Source organism: Scyliorhinus torazame, chromosome 13 (genome assembly GCF_047496885.1).
Source record: "Scyliorhinus torazame isolate Kashiwa2021f chromosome 13, sScyTor2.1, whole genome shotgun sequence".
In the NCBI taxonomy this organism is placed as follows: Eukaryota; Metazoa; Chordata; class Chondrichthyes; order Carcharhiniformes; family Scyliorhinidae; genus Scyliorhinus; species Scyliorhinus torazame.
Window position 1 is genome coordinate 225,090,163 of NC_092719.1, and position 20,806 is coordinate 225,110,968.

Below are 20,806 nucleotides of genomic sequence, written 5' to 3' on the forward strand. Positions count from 1 at the left end.
GCGGCACTCCCTCAGTACTGACCCTCTGACAGTGCAGCACTCCCTCAGTACTGACCCTCTGACAGTGCGGCACTCCCTCAGTACTGACCCTCTGACAGTGCGGCACTCCCTCAGTAGTGACCCTCTGACAGTGCAGCGCTCCCTCAGTACTGACCCTCTGACAGTGCGGCACTCCCTCAGTACTGACCCTCTGACAGTGCAGCACTCACTCAGTACTGACCCTCTGACAGTGCAGCACTCCCTCAGTACTGACCCTCTGACAGTGCAGCATTCCCTCATACTGACCCTCTGACAGTGCAACACTCCCTCAGTACTGACCCTCTGACAGTGCAGCGCTCCCTCAGTACTGACCCTCTGACAGTGCGGCACTCCCTCAGTACTGACCCTCTGACAGTGCAGCACTCACTCAGTACTGACCCTCTGACACTGCAGCACTCACTCAGTACTGACCCTCTCACAGTGCGGCACTCCCTCAGTACTGACCCTCTGACAGTGCGGAACTCCCTCAGAACTGACCCTCAGACAGTGCAGCACTCCATCAGTACTGACCCTCTGACAGTGAGGCTCTCCCTCAGTACTGACCCTCTGACAGTGCAGCACTCCCTCAGTACTGACCCTCTGACAGTGCGGCTCTCCCTCAGTACTGACCCTCTGACAGTGCGGCACTCCCTCAGTACTGACTCTCTGACAGTGCGGCACTCCCTCAGTACTAACCCTCTGACAGTGCGGCACTCCCTCAGTACTGACTCTCTGACAGTGCGGCACTCCCTCAGTACTGACCCTTTGACAGTGCGGCACTCCCTCAGTACTGACCCTTTGACAGTGCGGCACTCCCTCAGTACTGATCCTCTGACAGTGCGGCACTACCTCAGTACTGACCCTCTGACAGTGCGGCACTCCCTCAGTACTGACCCTCTGACAGTGCGGCACTCCCTCAGTACTGACCCTTTGACAGTGCGGCACTCCCTCAGTACTGACCCTTTGACAGTGCGGCACTCCCTCAGTACTGACCCTCTGACAGTGCGGCACTCCCTCAGTACTGACCCTCTGACAGTGCGGCGCTCCCTCAGTACTGACCCTCCGACAGTGCAGCACTCACTCAGTACTGACCCTCTGACAGTGCGGCACTCCCTCAGTACTGACCCTTTGACAGTGCAGCACTCCCTCAGCATTGACCCTCTGACAGTGCAGCGCTCCCTCAGTACTGACCCTCTGACAGTGCGGCACTCCCTCAGTACTGACCCTTTGACAGTGCAGCATTCCCTCAGCATTGACCCTCTGACAGTGCGGCACTCTCTCAGTACTGACCCTCTGACAGTGCAGCGCTCCCTCAGTACTGACCCTCTGACAGTGCGGCACTCCCTCAGTACTGACCCTCTGACAGTGCGGCACTCCCTCAGTACTGCCCTCTGACAGTGCAGCACAGCATTCCCTCAGTACTGACCCTCTGACAGTGCAGCACTCACTCAGTGCTGACCCTCTGACACTGCAGCACTCACTCAGTACTGACCCTCTGACAGTGCAGCATTCCCTCATACTGACCCTCTGACAGTGCAACACTCCCTCAGTACTGACCCTCTGACAGTGCGGCTCTCCCTCAGTACTGACCCTCTGACAGTGCGGCACTCCCTCAGTACTGACCCTCTGACAGTGCGGCACTCCCTCAGTACTGACCCTCTGACAGTGGAGCACTCCATCAGTACTGACCCTCTGACAGTGAGGCTCTCCCTCAGTACTGACCCTCTGACAGTGCAGCACCCCCTCAGTACTGACCCTCTGACAGTGGAGCACTCCATCAGTACTGACCCTCTGACAGTGCGGCACTCCCTCAGTACTGACCCTCTGACAGTGCGGCACTCCCTCAGTACTGACCCTCTGACAGTGCAGCACTCCCTCAGTACTCACCCTTTGACAGTGCAGCACTCCCTCAGTATTGATCCTCTGAAGTTGCAGCACTCCGTCAGTACTGACCCTCTGACAGTGCGGCACTCCCTCAGTACTGACCCTCTGACAGTGCGGCACTTTCTCAGTACTGACCCTGTGACAGTGCGGCCCTCCCTCAGTACTGACCCTCTGACAGTGCGGCCCTCCCTCAGTACTGACCCTCTGACAGTGCGGCACTCCCTCAGTACTGACCCTCTGACAGTGCGGCCCTCCCTCAGTACTGACCCTTTGACAGTGCGGCACTCCCTCAGTACTGACCCTCTGACAGTGCGGCACTCCCTCAGTACTGACCCTCTGACAGTGCGGCACTCCCTCAGTACTCACCCTCTGGCAGTGCAGCACTCCCTCAGTACTGACTCTGACAGTGCAGCACTCCCTCAGTACTGACCCTCTGGCAGTGCAGCACTCCCTCAGTACTGACCCACTGACAGTTCAGCACTCCCTCAGTACTGACCCTTTGACAGTGCGGCACTCCCTCAGCATTGACCCTGTGACAGTGCGGCACTCCCTCAGTACTGACCCTCTGACAGTGCAGCGCTCCCTCAGTACTGACCCTCTGACAATGCGGCACTCCCTCAGTACTGCCCTCTGACAGTGCAGCGCAGCATTCCCTCAGTACTGACCCTCTGACAGTGCAGCACTCCCTCAGTACTGACCCTCTGACAGTGCGGCTCTCCCTCAGTACTGACCCTCTGACAGTGCGGGACTCCCTCAGTACTGACCCTCTGACAGTGCAGCACTCCCTCAGTCCTGACCCTCTGACAGTGCAGCACTCCCTCAGTACTGACCCTCTGACAGTGCAGCCCTCCCTCAGTACTGACCCTCTGACAGTGCGGCACTCGCTCAGTACTGACCCTCTGACAGTGCAGCACTCGCTCAGTACTGACCCTCTGATAGTGCGGCACTCCCTCAGTACTGACCCTCTGACAGTGCAGCACTCCCTCGGTATTGACCCTCTGACAGTGTAGCACTCCCTCAGTACTGACCCTCTGACAGTGTGGCACTCCCTCAGTACTGACCCTCTGACAGTGCAGCACTCCCTCAGTACTGACCCTCTGACAGTTCAGCACTCCCTCAGTACTCACCATCTGACAGTGCAGCGCTCCCTCAGCACTGACCCTCTGACAGTGCAGCACTCCCTCAGTACTGACTCTGACAGTGCAGCACTCCCTCAGTACTGACCCTCTGGCAGTGCAGCACCCACTCAGTACTGACCCACTGACAGTTCAGCACTCCCTCTGTACTGACCCTCTGACAGTGCAGCGCTCCCTCAGTACTGACCGTCTGACAGTGCAGCGCTCCCTCAGTACTGACCCTCTGACAGTGCGGCACTCCCTCAGTACTGACCCTCTGACAGTGCGGCTCTCCCTCAGCACTGACCTTCTGACAGTACAGCGCTCCCTCAGTACTGACCCTCTGACAGTGCCGCACTCCCTCAGTACTGACCCTCTGACAGTGCAGCATTCCCTCAGTACTGACCCTCTGACAGTGCAGCACTCCCTCAGTACTGACCCTCTGGCAGTGCAGCACTCCCTCAGTACTGACCCTATGACAGTTCAGCACTCCCTCAGTACTCACCCTCTGGCAGTGCAGCACCCCCTCAGAACTGACCCTCTGACAGTGCGGCACTCCCTCAGTACTGACCCTCTGACAGTGCAGCACTCCCTCAGTACTGACCCTCTGACAGTGCAGCACTCCCTCAGTACTGACTCTGACAGTGCAGCACTCCCTCAGTACTGACCCTCTGACAGTGCAGCATTCCCTCAGTACTGACCCTCTGACAGTTCAGCACTCCCTCAGTACTCACCCTCTGACAGTGCAGCGCTCCCTCAGCACTGACCCTCTGACAGTGCAGCGCTCCCTCAGTACTGACCCTCTGACAGTGCGACACTCCCTCAGTACTGACCCTTTGACAGTGCAGCACTCCCTCAGCATTGACCCTCTGACAGTGCGACACTACCTCAGTACTGACCCTCTGACAGTGCAGCGCTCCCTCAGTACTGACCCTCTGACAGTGCGGCTCTCTTTCAGTACTGACCCTATGACAGTGCAGCACTCGCTCAGTACTGACCCTCTGACAGTGCGGCCCTCCCTCTGTACTGACCCACTGACAGTGCAGCACTCCCTCAGTACTGACCCTCTGACAGTGCGGCCCTCCCTCTGTACTGACCCACTGACAGTGCAGCACTCCCTCAGTACTGACCCTCTGACAGTGCAGCACTCCCTCAGTACTGACTCTGACAGTGCAGCACTCCCTCAGTACTCACCCTCTGACAGTGCAGCACTCCCTCAGTACTCACCCTCTGACAGTGCAGCACTCCCTCAGCACTGACCCTCTGACAGTGCGGCACTCCCTCAGCACTGACCCTCTGACAGTGCGGCACTCCCTCAGCATTGACTCTCTGACAGTGCGGCACTCGCTCAGTACTGACCCTCTGACAGTGCAGCATTCCCTCAGTACTGACCCTCTGACAGTGCAGCACTCCCTCAGTACTGACCCTCTGGCAGTGCAGCACTCCCTCAGTACTGACCCTCTGACAGTGCGGCACTCCCTCAGTACTGACCCTCTGACAGTGCGGCACTCCCTCAGTACTGACCCTCTGACACTGCAGCACTCCCTCAGTACTGACCCTCTGACAGTGCGGCACTCACTCAGTACTGACCCTCTGACAGTGCAGCATTCCCTCAGTACTGACCCTCTGACAGTGCGGCACTCACTCAGTACTGACCCTCTGACATTGCAGCACTCCCTCAGCACTGACCCTCTGACAGTGCAACACTCCCTCAGTACTGACCCTCTGACAGTGCGGCTCTCCCTCAGTACTGACCCTCTGACAGTGCGGCACTCCCTCAGTACTGACCCTCTGACAGTGCGGCACTCCCTCAGTACTGACCCTCTGACAGTGGAGCACTCCATCAGTACTGACCCTCTGACAGTGAGGCTCTCCCTCAGTACTGACCCTCTGACAGTGCAGCACCCCCTCAGTACTGACCCTCTGACAGTGGAGCACTCCATCAGTACTGACCCTCTGACAGTGCGGCACTCCCTCAGTACTGACCCTCTGACAGTGCGGCACTCCCTCAGTACTGACCCTCTGACAGTGCAGCACTCCCTCAGTACTCACCCTTTGACAGTGCAGCACTCCCTCAGTATTGATCCTCTGAAGTTGCAGCACTCCGTCAGTACTGACCCTCTGACAGTGCGGCACTCCCTCAGTACTGACCCTCTGACAGTGTGGCACTTTCTCAGTACTGACCCTGTGACAGTGCGGCCCTCCCTCAGTACTGACCCTCTGACAGTGCGGCCCTCCCTCAGTACTGACCCTCTGACAGTGCGGCACTCCCTCAGTACTGACCCTCTGACAGTGCGGCCCTCCCTCAGTACTGACCCTTTGACAGTGCGGCACTCCCTCAGTACTGACCCTCTGACAGTGCGGCACTCCCTCAGTACTGACCCTCTGACAGTGCGGCACTCCCTCAGTACTCACCCTCTGGCAGTGCAGCACTCCCTCAGTACTGACTCTGACAGTGCAGCACTCCCTCAGTACTGACCCTCTGGCAGTGCAGCACTCCCTCAGTACTGACCCACTGACAGTTCAGCACTCCCTCAGTACTGACCCTTTGACAGTGCGGCACTCCCTCAGCATTGACCCTGTGACAGTGCGGCACTCCCTCAGTACTGACCCTCTGACAGTGCAGCGCTCCCTCAGTACTGACCCTCTGACAATTCGGCACTCCCTCAGTACTGCCCTCTGACAGTGCAGCGCAGCATTCCCTCAGTACTGACCCTCTGACAGTGCAGCACTCCCTCAGTACTGACCCTCTGACAGTGCGGCTCTCCCTCAGTACTGACCCTCTGACAGTGCGGGACTCCCTCAGTACTGACCCTCTGACAGTGCAGCACTCCCTCAGTCCTGACCCTCTGACAGTGCAGCACTCCCTCAGTACTGACCCTCTGACAGTGCAGCCCTCCCTCAGTACTGACCCTCTGACAGTGCGGCACTCGCTCAGTACTGACCCTCTGACAGTGCAGCACTCGCTCAGTACTGACCCTCTGATAGTGCGGCACTCCCTCAGTACTGACCCTCTGACAGTGCAGCACTCCCTCGGTATTGACCCTCTGACAGTGTAGCACTCCCTCAGTACTGACCCTCTGACAGTGTGGCACTCCCTCAGTACTGACCCTCTGACAGTGCAGCACTCCCTCAGTACTGACCCTCTGACAGTTCAGCACTCCCTCAGTACTCACCATCTGACAGTGCAGCGCTCCCTCAGCACTGACCCTCTGACAGTGCAGCACTCCCTCAGTACTGACTCTGACAGTGCAGCACTCCCTCAGTACTGACCCTCTGGCAGTGCAGCACCCACTCAGTACTGACCCACTGACAGTTCAGCACTCCCTCTGTACTGACCCTCTGACAGTGCAGCGCTCCCTCAGTACTGACCGTCTGACAGTGCAGCGCTCCCTCAGTACTGACCCTCTGACAGTGCGGCACTCCCTCAGTACTGACCCTCTGACAGTGCGGCTCTCCCTCAGCACTGACCTTCTGACAGTACAGCGCTCCCTCAGTACTGACCCTCTGACAGTGCCGCACTCCCTCAGTACTGACCCTCTGACAGTGCAGCATTCCCTCAGTACTGACCCTCTGACAGTGCAGCACTCCCTCAGTACTGACCCTCTGGCAGTGCAGCACTCCCTCAGTACTGACCCTATGACAGTTCAGCACTCCCTCAGTACTCACCCTCTGGCAGTGCAGCACCCCCTCAGAACTGACCCTCTGACAGTGCGGCACTCCCTCAGTACTGACCCTCTGACAGTGCAGCACTCCCTCAGTACTGACCCTCTGACAGTGCAGCACTCCCTCAGTACTGACTCTGACAGTGCAGCACTCCCTCAGTACTGACCCTCTGACAGTGCAGCATTCCCTCAGTACTGACCCTCTGACAGTTCAGCACTCCCTCAGTACTCACCCTCTGACAGTGCAGCGCTCCCTCAGCACTGACCCTCTGACAGTGCAGCGCTCCCTCAGTACTGACCCTCTGACAGTGCGACACTCCCTCAGTACTGACCCTTTGACAGTGCAGCACTCCCTCAGCATTGACCCTCTGACAGTGCGACACTACCTCAGTACTGACCCTCTGACAGTGCAGCGCTCCCTCAGTACTGACCCTCTGACAGTGCGGCTCTCTTTCAGTACTGACCCTATGACAGTGCAGCACTCGCTCAGTACTGACCCTCTGACAGTGCCGCACTCCCTCAGTACTGACCCTCTGACAGTGCGGCCCTCCCTCTGTACTGACCCACTGACAGTGCAGCACTCCCTCAGTACTGACCCTCTGACAGTGCAGCACTCCCTCAGTACTGACTCTGACAGTGCAGCACTCCCTCAGTACTGACCGTCTGACAGTTCAGCACTCCCTCAGTACTCACCCTCTGACAGTGCAGCGCTCCCTCAGCACTGACCCTCTGACAGTGCGACACTCCCTCAGTACTGACCCTTTGACAGTGCAGCACTCCCTCAGCATTGACTCTCTGACAGTGCGGCACTCGCTCAGTACTGACCCTCTGACAGTGCAGCATTCCCTCAGTACTGACCCTCTGACAGTGCAGCACTCCCTCAGTACTGACCCTCTGGCAGTGCAGCACTCCCTCAGTACTGACCCTATGACAGTGCGACACTCCCTCAGTACTGACCCTTTGACAGTGCAGCACTCCCTCAGCATTGACTCTCTGACAGTGCGGCACTCGCTCAGTACTGACCCTCTGACAGTGCAGCATTCCCTCAGTACTGACCCTCTGACAGTGCAGCACTCCCTCAGTACTGACCCTCTGGCAGTGCAGCACTCCCTCAGTACTGACCCTATGACAGTGCGACACTCCCTCAGTACTGACCCTCTGACAGTGCGGCACTCCCTCAGAACTGACCCTCTGACAGTGCGGCACTCCCTCAGTACTGACCCTCTGACAGTGCAGCACTCCCTCAGTACTGACCCTCTGACAGTGCAGCACTCCCTCAGTACTGACTCTGACAGTGCAGCACTCCCTCAGTTCTGACCCTCTGACAGTGCAGCACTCCCTCAGTACTGACCCTCTGACAGTTCGGCACTCCCTCAGTACTCACCCTCTGACAGTGCAGCGCTCCCTCAGTACTGACCCTTTGACAGTGCAGCACTCCCTCAGCATTGACCCTCTGACAGTGCAGCATTCCCTCAGTACTGACCCACTGACAGTGCGGCACTCCCTCAGTACTGACCCTTTGACAGTGCAGCATTCCCTCAGCATTGACCCTCTCACAGTGCGGCACTCCCTCAGTACTGACCCTCTGACAGTGCAGCGCTCCCTCAGTACTGACCCTCTGACAGTGCGGCACTCCCTCAGTACTGACCCTTTGACAGTGCAGCATTCCCTCAGCATTGACCCTCTCACAGTGCGGCACTCCCTCAGTACTGACCCTCTGACAGTGCAGCGCTCCCTCAGTACTGACCCTCTGACAGTGCGGCACTCCCTCAGTACTGACCCTCTGACAGTGCGGCACTCCCTCAGTACTGCCCTCTGACAGTGCAGCACAGCATTCCCTCAGTACTGACCCTCTGTCAGTGCAGCACTCCCTCAGTACTGACCCTCTGACAGTGCGGTTCTCACTCAGTACTGACCCTATGACAGTGCAGCACTCCCTCAGTACTGACCCTCTGACAGTGCGGCACTCCCTCAGTACTGACCCTCTGACAGTGCGGCACTTCCTCAGTACTGACCCTGTGACAGTGCGGCCCTCCCTCAGTACTGACCCTTTGACAGTGCGGCACTCCCTCAGTACTGACCCTCTGACAGTGAGGCACTCCCTCAGTACTGACCCTCTGACAGTGCGGCACTCCCTCAGTACTGACCCTCTGACAGTGCGGCACTTCCTCAGTACTGACCCTCTGACAGTGCGGCCCTCCCTCAGTACTGACCCTTTGACAGTGCGGCACTCCCTCAGTACTGACCCTCTGACAGTGCGGCACTCCCTCAGTACTGACCCTCTGACAGTGCGGCGCTCCCTCAGTACTGACCCTCTGACAGTGCGGCACTCCCTCAGTACTGACCCTCTGACAGTGCAGCACTCCCTTAGTACTGACCCTCTGACAGTGCGGCACTCCCTCAGTACTGACCCTCTGACAGTGCGGCACTCCCTCAGTACTGTCCACCTGACAGTGCAGCACTCCATCAGTACTGACCCTCTGACAGTGCAGCACTCCCTCAGTACTGACCCTCTGACAGTGCGGCACTCCCTCAGTACTCACCCTCTGGCAGTGCAGCACTCCCTCAGTACTGACCCTCTGACAGTGCGGCACTCCCTCAGTACTGACCCTCTGACAGTGCAGCACTCCCTCAGTACTGACCCTCTGACAGTGCAGCACTCCCTCAGTACTGACTCTGACAGTGCGGCACTCCCTCAGTACTGACCCTCTGACAGTGCGGCACTTCCTCAGTACTGACCCTCTGACAGTGCGGCCCTCCCTCAGTACTGACCCTCTGACAGTGCGGCCCTCCCTCAGTACTGACCCTCTGACAGTGCGGCACTCCCTCAGTACTGACCCTCTGACAGTGCGGCCCTCCCTCAGTACTGACCCTTTGACAGTGCGGCACTCCCTCAGTACTGACCCTCTGACAGTGCGGCACTCCCTCAGTACTGACCCTCTGACAGTGCGGCACTCCCTCAGTACTCACCCTCTGGCAGTGCAGCACTCCCTCAGTACTGACTCTGACAGTGCAGCACTCCCTCAGTACTGACCCTCTGGCAGTGCAGCACTCCCTCAGTACTGACCCACTGACAGTTCAGCACTCCCTCAGTACTGACCCTTTGACAGTGCGGCACTCCCTCAGCATTGACCCTGTGACAGTGCGGCACTCCCTCAGTACTGACCCTCTGACAGTGCAGCGCTCCCTCAGTACTGACCCTCTGACAATTCGGCACTCCCTCAGTACTGCCCTCTGACAGTGCAGCGCAGCATTCCCTCAGTACTGACCCTCTGACAGTGCAGCACTCCCTCAGTACTGACCCTCTGACAGTGCGGCTCTCCCTCAGTACTGACCCTCTGACAGTGCGGGACTCCCTCAGTACTGACCCTCTGACAGTGCAGCACTCCCTCAGTCCTGACCCTCTGACAGTGCAGCACTCCCTCAGTACTGACCCTCTGACAGTGCAGCCCTCCCTCAGTACTGACCCTCTGACAGTGCGGCACTCGCTCAGTACTGACCCTCTGACAGTGCAGCACTCGCTCAGTACTGACCCTCTGATAGTGCGGCACTCCCTCAGTACTGACCCTCTGACAGTGCAGCACTCCCTCGGTATTGACCCTCTGACAGTGTAGCACTCCCTCAGTACTGACCCTCTGACAGTGTGGCACTCCCTCAGTACTGACCCTCTGACAGTGCAGCACTCCCTCAGTACTGACCCTCTGACAGTTCAGCACTCCCTCAGTACTCACCATCTGACAGTGCAGCGCTCCCTCAGCACTGACCCTCTGACAGTGCAGCACTCCCTCAGTACTGACTCTGACAGTGCAGCACTCCCTCAGTACTGACCCTCTGGCAGTGCAGCACCCACTCAGTACTGACCCACTGACAGTTCAGCACTCCCTCTGTACTGACCCTCTGACAGTGCAGCGCTCCCTCAGTACTGACCGTCTGACAGTGCAGCGCTCCCTCAGTACTGACCCTCTGACAGTGCGGCACTCCCTCAGTACTGACCCTCTGACAGTGCGGCTCTCCCTCAGCACTGACCTTCTGACAGTACAGCGCTCCCTCAGTACTGACCCTCTGACAGTGCCGCACTCCCTCAGTACTGACCCTCTGACAGTGCAGCATTCCCTCAGTACTGACCCTCTGACAGTGCAGCACTCCCTCAGTACTGACCCTCTGGCAGTGCAGCACTCCCTCAGTACTGACCCTATGACAGTTCAGCACTCCCTCAGTACTCACCCTCTGGCAGTGCAGCACCCCCTCAGAACTGACCCTCTGACAGTGCGGCACTCCCTCAGTACTGACCCTCTGACAGTGCAGCACTCCCTCAGTACTGACCCTCTGACAGTGCAGCACTCCCTCAGTACTGACTCTGACAGTGCAGCACTCCCTCAGTACTGACCCTCTGACAGTGCAGCATTCCCTCAGTACTGACCCTCTGACAGTTCAGCACTCCCTCAGTACTCACCCTCTGACAGTGCAGCGCTCCCTCAGCACTGACCCTCTGACAGTGCAGCGCTCCCTCAGTACTGACCCTCTGACAGTGCGACACTCCCTCAGTACTGACCCTTTGACAGTGCAGCACTCCCTCAGCATTGACCCTCTGACAGTGCGACACTACCTCAGTACTGACCCTCTGACAGGGCAGCGCTCCCTCAGTACTGACCCTCTGACAGTGCGGCTCTCTTTCAGTACTGACCCTATGACAGTGCAGCACTCGCTCAGTACTGACCCTCTGACAGTGCCGCACTCCCTCAGTACTGACCCTCTGACAGTGCGGCCCTCCCTCTGTACTGACCCACTGACAGTGCAGCACTCCCTCAGTACTGACCCTCTGACAGTGCAGCACTCCCTCAGTACTGACTCTGACAGTGCAGCACTCCCTCAGTACTGACCGTCTGACAGTTCAGCACTCCCTCAGTACTCACCCTCTGACAGTGCAGCGCTCCCTCAGCACTGACCCTCTGACAGTGCGACACTCCCTCAGTACTGACCCTTTGACAGTGCAGCACTCCCTCAGCATTGACTCTCTGACAGTGCGGCACTCGCTCAGTACTGACCCTCTGACAGTGCAGCATTCCCTCAGTACTGACCCTCTGACAGTGCAGCACTCCCTCAGTACTGACCCTCTGGCAGTGCAGCACTCCCTCAGTACTGACCCTATGACAGTTCAGCACTCCCTCAGTACTCACCCTCTGACAGTGCAGCGCTCCCTCAGTACTGACCCTTTGACAGTGCAGCACTCCCTCAGCATTGACCCTCTGACAGTGCAGCGCTCCCTCAGTACTGACCCTCTGACAGTGCGGCACTCCCTCAGTACTGACCCTTTGACAGTGCAGCATTCCCTCAGCATTGACCCTCTCACAGTGCGGCACTCCCTCAGTACTGACCCTCTGACAGTGCAGCGCTCCCTCAGTACTGACCCTCTGACAGTGCGGCACTCCCTCAGTACTGACCCTCTGACAGTGCGGCACTCCCTCAGTACTGCCCTCTGACAGTGCAGCACAGCATTCCCTCAGTACTGACCCTCTGTCAGTGCAGCACTCCCTCAGTACTGACCCTCTGACAGTGCGGTTCTCACTCAGTACTGACCCTATGACAGTGCAGCACTCCCTCAGTACTGACCCTCTGACAGTGCGGCACTCCCTCAGTACTGACCCTCTGACAGTGCGGCACTTCCTCAGTACTGACCCTGTGACAGTGCGGCCCTCCCTCAGTACTGACCCTTTGACAGTGCGGCACTCCCTCAGTACTGACCCTCTGACAGTGAGGCACTCCCTCAGTACTGACCCTCTGACAGTGCGGCACTCCCTCAGTACTGACCCTCTGACAGTGCGGCACTTCCTCAGTACTGACCCTCTGACAGTGCGGCCCTCCCTCAGTACTGACCCTTTGACAGTGCGGCACTCCCTCAGTACTGACCCTCTGACAGTGCGGCACTCCCTCAGTACTGACCCTCTGACAGTGCGGCGCTCCCTCAGTACTGACCCTCTGACAGTGCGGCACTCCCTCAGTACTGACCCTCTGACAGTGCAGCACTCCCTTAGTACTGACCCTCTGACAGTGCGGCACTCCCTCAGTACTGACCCTCTGACAGTGCGGCACTCCCTCAGTACTGTCCACCTGACAGTGCAGCACTCCATCAGTACTGACCCTCTGACAGTGCAGCACTCCCTCAGTACTGACCCTCTGACAGTGCGGCACTCCCTCAGTACTGACCCTCTGACAGTGCGGCACTCCCTCAGTACTGACCCTCTGACAGTGCAGCACTCCCTCAGTACTGACCCTCTGACAGTGCAGCACTCCCTCAGTACTGACTCTGACAGTGCAGCACTCCCTCAGTACTGACCCTCTGACAGTGCAGCACTCCCTCAGTACTGACCCACTGACAGTTCAGCACTCCCTCAGTACTGACCCTCTGACAGTGCGGCACTTCTTCAGTACTGACCCTCTGACAGTGCGGCACTCCCTCAGTACTGACCCTCTGACAGTGCAGCGCTCCCTCAGTACTGACCCTCTGACAGTGCGGCACTCCCTCAGTACTGACCCTTTGACAGTGCGGCACTCCCTCAGCATTGACCCTCTGACAGTGCGGCACTCCCTCAGTACTGACCCTCTGACAGTGCAGCGCTCCCTCAGTACTGACCCTCTGACAGTGCGGCACACCCTCAGTACTGCCCTCTGACAGTGCAGCACAGCATTCCCTCAGTACTGACCCTCTGACAGTGCAGCACTCCCTCAGTACTGACCCTCTGACAGTGCGGCTCTCCCTCAGTACTGACCCTCTGACAGTGCGGGACTCCCTCAGTACTGACCCTCTGACAGTGCAGCACTCCCTCAGTCCTGACCCTCTGACAGTGCAGCACTCCCTCAGTACTGACCCTCTGACAGTGCAGCCCTCCCTCAGTACTGACCCTCTGACAGTGCGGCACTCGCTCAGTACTGACCCTCTGACAGTGTAGCACTCCCTCAGTACTGACCCTCTGACAGTGTGGCACTCCCTCAGTACTGACCCTCTGACAGTGCAGCACTCCCTCAGTACTGACTCTCTGACAGTTCAGCACTCCATCAGTACTCACCCTCTGACAGTGCAGCGCTCCCTCAGCACTGACCCTCTGACAGTGCAGCACTCCCTCAGTACTGACTCTGACAGTGCAGCACTCCCTCAGTACTGACCCTCTGGCAGTGCAGCACCCACTCAGTACTGACCCACTGACAGTTCAGCACTCCCTCAGTACTGACCCTCTGACAGTGCGGCGCTCCCTCAGTACTGACCCTCTGACAGTGCGGCACTCCCTCAGTACTGACCCTCTGACAGTGCGGCACTTCCTCAGTACTGACCCTGTGACAGTGCGGCCCTCCCTCAGTACTGACCCTCTGACAGTGCGGCGCTCCCTCAGCACTGACCCTCTGACAGTGCAGCACTCCCTCAGTACTGACTCTGACAGTGCAGCACTCCCTCAGCACTGACCCTCTGGCAGTGCAGCACTCCCTCAGTACTGACCCTCTGACAGTTCAGCACTCCCTCAGTTCTGACCCTCTGACAGTGCGGCTCTCCCTCAGTGCTGACCCTCTGACAGTGCGGCTCTCCCTCAGTACTGCCCCTCTGGCAGTGCAGCACTCCCTCAGCACTGACCCTCTGACAGTGCCGCACTCCCTCAGTACTCACCCTCTGGCAGTGCAGCACTCCCTCAGCACTGACCCTCTGACAGTGCAGCACTCCCTCAGCACTGACCCTCTGACAGTGCAGCACTCCCTCAGTACTGACCCTCTGACAGTGCAGCACTCCCTCCGTACTGACCCTCTGACAGTGCAGCACTCCCTCAGTACTGGCCCTCTGACAGTGCAGCACTCCCTCAGTACTGACCCTCTGACAGTTCAGCACTCCCTCTGTACTGACCCTCTGACAGTGCAGCGCTCCCTCAGTACTGACCCTCTGACAGTGCAACGCTCCCTCAGTACTGACCCTCTGACAGTGCGGCTCTCCCTCAGCACTGACCTTCTGACAGTGCAGCTCTCCCTCAGTACTGACCCTCTGACAGTGCAGCACTCCCTCAGTACTGACCCTCTGACAGTTCAGCACTCCCTCAGTTCTGACCCTCTGACAGTGCGGCTCTCCCTCAGTGCTGACCCTCTGACAGTGCGGCTCTCCCTCAGTACTGCCCCTCTGGCAGTGCAGCACTCCCTCAGCACTGACCCTCTGACAGTGCCGCACTCCCTCAGTACTCACCCTCTGGCAGTGCAGCACTCCCTCAGCACTGACCCTCTGACAGTGCAGCACTCCCTCAGCACTGACCCTCTGACAGTGCAGCACTCCCTCAGTACTGACCCTCTGACAGTGCAGCACTCCCTCCGTACTGACCCTCTGACAGTGCGGCACCCCCTCAGTACTGACCCTCTGACAGTGCGGCACACCCTCAGTACTGCCCTCTGACAGTGCAGCACAGCATTCCCTCAGTACTGACCCTCTGACAGTGCAGCACTCCCTCAGTACTGACCCTCTGACAGTGCGGCTCTCCCTCAGTACTGACCCTCTGACAGTGCGGGACTCCCTCAGTACTGACCCTCTGACAGTGCAGCACTCCCTCAGTCCTGACCCTCTGACAGTGCAGCACTCCCTCAGTACTGACCCTCTGACAGTGCAGCCCTCCCTCAGTACTGACCCTCTGACAGTGCGGCACTCGCTCAGTACTGACCCTCTGACAGTGTAGCACTCCCTCAGTACTGACCCTCTGACAGTGTGGCACTCCCTCAGTACTGACCCTCTGACAGTGCAGCACTCCCTCAGTACTGACTCTCTGACAGTTCAGCACTCCATCAGTACTCACCCTCTGACAGTGCAGCGCTCCCTCAGCACTGACCCTCTGACAGTGCAGCACTCCCTCAGTACTGACTCTGACAGTGCAGCACTCCCTCAGTACTGACCCTCTGGCAGTGCAGCACCCACTCAGTACTGACCCACTGACAGTTCAGCACTCCCTCAGTACTGACCCTCTGACAGTGCGGCGCTCCCTCAGTACTGACCCTCTGACAGTGCGGCACTCCCTCAGTACTGACCCTCTGACAGTGCGGCACTTCCTCAGTACTGACCCTGTGACAGTGCGGCCCTCCCTCAGTACTGACCCTCTGACAGTGCGGCGCTCCCTCAGCACTGACCCTCTGACAGTGCAGCACTCCCTCAGTACTGACTCTGACAGTGCAGCACTCCCTCAGCACTGACCCTCTGGCAGTGCAGCACTCCCTCAGTACTGACCCTCTGACAGTTCAGCACTCCCTCAGTTCTGACCCTCTGACAGTGCGGCTCTCCCTCAGTGCTGACCCTCTGACAGTGCGGCTCTCCCTCAGTACTGCCCCTCTGGCAGTGCAGCACTCCCTCAGCACTGACCCTCTGACAGTGCCGCACTCCCTCAGTACTCACCCTCTGGCAGTGCAGCACTCCCTCAGCACTGACCCTCTGACAGTGCAGCACTCCCTCAGCACTGACCCTCTGACAGTGCAGCACTCCCTCAGTACTGACCCTCTGACAGTGCAGCACTCCCTCCGTACTGACCCTCTGACAGTGCAGCACTCCCTCAGTACTGGCCCTCTGACAGTGCAGCACTCCCTCAGTACTGACCCTCTGACAGTTCAGCACTCCCTCTGTACTGACCCTCTGACAGTGCAGCGCTCCCTCAGTACTGACCCTCTGACAGTGCAACGCTCCCTCAGTACTGACCCTCTGACAGTGCGGCTCTCCCTCAGCACTGACCTTCTGACAGTGCAGCTCTCCCTCAGTACTGACCCTCTGACAGTGCAGCACTCCCTCAGTACTGACCCTCTGACAGTTCAGCACTCCCTCAGTTCTGACCCTCTGACAGTGCGGCTCTCCCTCAGTGCTGACCCTCTGACAGTGCGGCTCTCCCTCAGTACTGCCCCTCTGGCAGTGCAGCACTCCCTCAGCACTGACCCTCTGACAGTGCCGCACTCCCTCAGTACTCACCCTCTGGCAGTGCAGCACTCCCTCAGCACTGACCCTCTGACAGTGCAGCACTCCCTCAGCACTGACCCTCTGACAGTGCAGCACTCCCTCAGTACTGACCCTCTGACAGTGCAGCACTCCCTCCGTACTGACCCTCTGACAGTGCAGCACTCCCTCAGTACTGGCCCTCTGACAGTGCAGCACTCCCTCAGTACTGACCCTCTGACAGTTCAGCACTCCCTCTGTACTGACCCTCTGACAGTGCAGCGCTCCCTCAGTACTGACCCTCTGACAGTGCAGCGCTCCCTCAGTACTGACCCTCTGACAGTGCGGCTCTCCCTCAGCACTGACCTTCTGACAGTGCAGCTCTCCCTCAGTACTGACCCTCTGACAGTGCAGCGCTCCCTCAGTACTGACCCTCTGACAGTGCGGCTCTCCCTCAGCACTGACCTTCTGACAGTGCAGCTCTCCCTCAGTACTGACCCTCTGACAGTGCAGCACTCCCTCAGTACTGACCCTCTGACAGTGCAGCGCTCCCTCAGTACTGACCCTCTGACAGTGCAGCACTCCCTCCGTACTGACCCTCTGACAGTGCAGCGCTCCCTCAGTACTGACCCTCTGACAGTGCGGCACTCCCTCAGTACTGACCCTCTGACAGTGCGGCACTCCCTCAGTACTGACCCTCTGACAGTGCAGCAGTCTCTCAGTACTGATCCTCTGACAGTGCGGCACTCCCTCAGTACTGACCCTCTGACAGTGCAGCACTCCCTCAGTACTGACCCTCTGACAGTGCGGCACTCCCTCAGTACTGACCCTCTGACAGTGCGGCACTCCCTCAGTACTGACCCTCTGACAGTGCGGCTCTCCCTCAGCACTGAACTTCTGACAGTGCAGCACTCCCTCAGTACTGACCCTCTGACAGTGCTGCACTCCCTCAGTACTGACCCTCTGACAGTGCGGCACTCCCTCAGTACTGACCCTCTGACAGTGCGGCACTCCCTCAGTACTGACCCTCTGACAGTGCGGCACTCCCTCAGTACTGACCCTCTGACAGTGCGGCACTCCCTCAGTACTGCACACCAGTGTAGGCCAACCTTTTGAGGTCACGTCACTGGAATGAGCCATCATTCCTCTATTCCGGATTCAGAGGAGATGGGGTTACCCACTGAGACACAGCTGCCTCCTTCCGCACAAGCAGATAGTGAGGGGCAGAGATTGTAACGTCATTCACAATAAATGGGATGAGTCGTGGAAAGGGAAGGAATGGAGATGGATGGCAGGATATGGGGTTTGGGTAGATCGCTGTAATTGAACGAGCAGTGTCACAGGCTCGATGGGCTGAATGGTCTGATTCTGTGCTGTGAATTGTCTGTAATTTACAGCCTGGCTGATCAGCACGAACTGATAGGAAGTGTGGATGTTGCATTGGAGCCGACTTGGCTGTGAATGTCCCCACGGGCTCCACCAGTTCCTGTCACTATCTGCACGTTTGAAAAGGCAGAGAGCCAGTGGGATTGACACTTTATTCAGTCTATTTCGGGCTGGGATGGAATCACTTTTGGCCTTTTGGGTAATCAAGAGATAAGGAGAGCGGGCGGGAGAATGGGGCAGAGGCAAAGGTCAGCGGTGCGGAGCGGCGGGGGAGCGGGGCTAATGATCTTCTCTTGCCCCTGTTGTGTTCTCTGTATTGTTCTTCAGGATGGAGAAGGTTGCAGTGTTGACAAAGAACAGCAAGCAGTGTTCAAGAAACAAAGCTAATTTATTACACTACACGTAATTAGATTCAAACATTTGCTAAGGAATTAGATAAGTAAACAATACACTCCACTTCTACAATACGAAACGATGCTACCAGCTACAAGCTCTCACATCTACTCAGTCTGCTCCCTCCCACTCTCTCCCCGAAGCCAAGGAGGCATGTGATATTTATATGGTTGCTCTATAGCACCATCTAGAGACTAGAGAACTAACATTACATTCACCCTTTTTGTTCCTTACAATAGCCACATATTGTGACAGCTCCTATTTCCTATGTCCCAAGTGGAAGTGGACAGCAGTGAGGAACCTGTGACATTGGGCGACCAAGTGAGGAATCTGCGAATAAAAGTGAAATTCGGGTCGGGATTGTCTGGTGTGTCGCAGTGAATGGGAGCTTTGCTGAGTGCCACCTTCTCCATTCTCGCTGAGAGGGGCTGACTCGCAACAGAGAATCCCAGCCTCGAGCTGTTGCTGATTGTCAGGCGGGTATGTGGGGAGCTGAAGTAGGACAGGCTGATATTTATTTATTGTTATTTCAGGCTGCACGTGTAACAGCCAGGGTACGCTGGAGTCCCAGTGTAGCTCCAGAGAGAGCTGCCAGTGTGAGCGGGTTAGTGGGCAATGCACCTGCAGAGAGAATGTCATCGGGAAGAACTGCGATCAATGTGGCCTCGGTTACTGGAACTTCGGCAGTCTGGAAGGCTGTGAGCCCTGTCGGTGTAATCCGGAACATTCTCATACTCAGCTCTGCAACATGGTAAATATTCCCGATCACCTCTTTCCTCATCAAAGATTTGGGGGGAAATTGGGGGGGCATGTTTTTCACGGGCCTCGAGAGGGGGCAGAGCCTAAACAAGCGGCAGGCCAGACCCTCCGAGATCAGGGTGTCGAGGAATACACAAGATTGAATCAGGGTAAAATGGGAGCTAATGGCAGGTACATGGGGCTCAAAACTGTGGCTGCCCTGGAAGAGCTGGAAAGTGCAGCGCGGTACATAAAAAATAGAAGAGGGGGCATAAAAAACACTGGCGGGTAAAATAAAGGAAAATCCCGGGTGTTTTATAAATATACTCCGGGCAAGTGGGAAACCAGGGAAAGAGTGTGGGGACCAAAGTGACAAGATGGTGGTGTGGTTTTATATGAAGTTTTACATCTGTGTTCACTACGGAGAAGGAGAAAGGTATTGAAAGGTGTAGAAATCAGGATGGGGACTGTGATATAATCAAACAGATTAGCATTGAGAGGGATGAGGTGTGAGCAGTTTTCGTGGGGTTACAAGATAAGTGTCCTCGGCCGCCACGTGAGACAAGGGAGGAGATTGCAGAGGCTCTGACGCTAATTTTCAAATCCTCTCTGGTGTAGAAGAGGTGCCAGAGAGCAGGACAGCTGGTGTGGTACCAGGGGTGGCACAGTGGCCAGTACTGTTTCTGCACAGCGCCAGGGACCCAGGTTTAATTCCCGGCTTGGGTCACTGTCTGTTCTCCCCGTGTCTGCGTGGGTTTCCTCCGGGTGCTCCGGTTTCCCCCCACAGTCCAAAGATGTGCAGGTTAGGTGGATTGGCCATGATAAATTTCCCCCTAGGTGTGCAAAAAAGTGCAGGTTAGGTGGTGGGGGGTTACAGCGATAGGGAGGGGGAGGGGGCCTAGGTAGGGGGCTCTTTCAGAGAGTCAGTGCAGACTCAATGGGCTGAATGGCCTCCTTCTGCACCGTAGGAATTCTGATTCTATGGTTCATTATTAAGAAGGGAAGTTGGATAAAAGCAATCATTACAGGCCAGTGACTCTAACGTCAAGAACAAAGAACAAAGAAACGTACAGCACAGGAACAGGCCCTTCGGCCCTCCAAGCCCGTGCCGATCATGCTGCCCGACTAAACTACAATCTTCTACACTTCCTGTATCCCTTTATTCCCATCCTATTCATGTATTTGTCAAGATGCCCCTTAAATGTCACTGTCGTCCCTGCTTCCACCACCTCCTCCGGTAGCGAGTTCCAGGCACCCACTACCCTCTGTGTAAAAAACTTGCCTCGTACATCTACTCTAAACCTTGCCCCTCTCACCTTAAACCTATGTCCCCTAGTAATTTACCCCTCTACCCCGGGGAGAAGCCTCTGACTATCCACTCTGTCTATGCCCCTCATAATTTTGTAGACCTCTATCAGGTCGCCCCTCAACCTCCTTCGTTCCAGTGAGAACAAACCGAGTTTATTCAATCGCTCCTCATAGCTAATGCCCTCCATACCAGGCAACAGTCTGGTAAATCTCTTCTGCACCATCTCTAAAGCCTCCACATCCTTCTGGTAGTGTGGCGACCAGAATTGAACACTATACTCCAAGTGTGGCCTAACTAAGGTTCTATACAGCTGTAACATGACTTACCAATTCTTATATTCAATGCCCCGGCCAATGAAGGCAAGCATGCC

At 57.2% G+C, this 20,806-nt stretch overlaps 1 protein-coding gene across 1 annotated transcript in view; it reads left to right on the plus strand.

The window, feature by feature from the left end:
* The window catches only part of lamb2l (laminin, beta 2-like), a 334,455-nt gene that overhangs the window by 262,539 nt on the left and 51,110 nt on the right, over positions 1-20,806 (plus strand). The window contains exon 24 of the mRNA XM_072473107.1: positions 18,923-19,140. Within this exon, the coding sequence (XP_072329208.1) occupies positions 18,923-19,140 (218 nt within the window). The remainder of the gene's footprint in view (positions 1-18,922; positions 19,141-20,806) is intronic.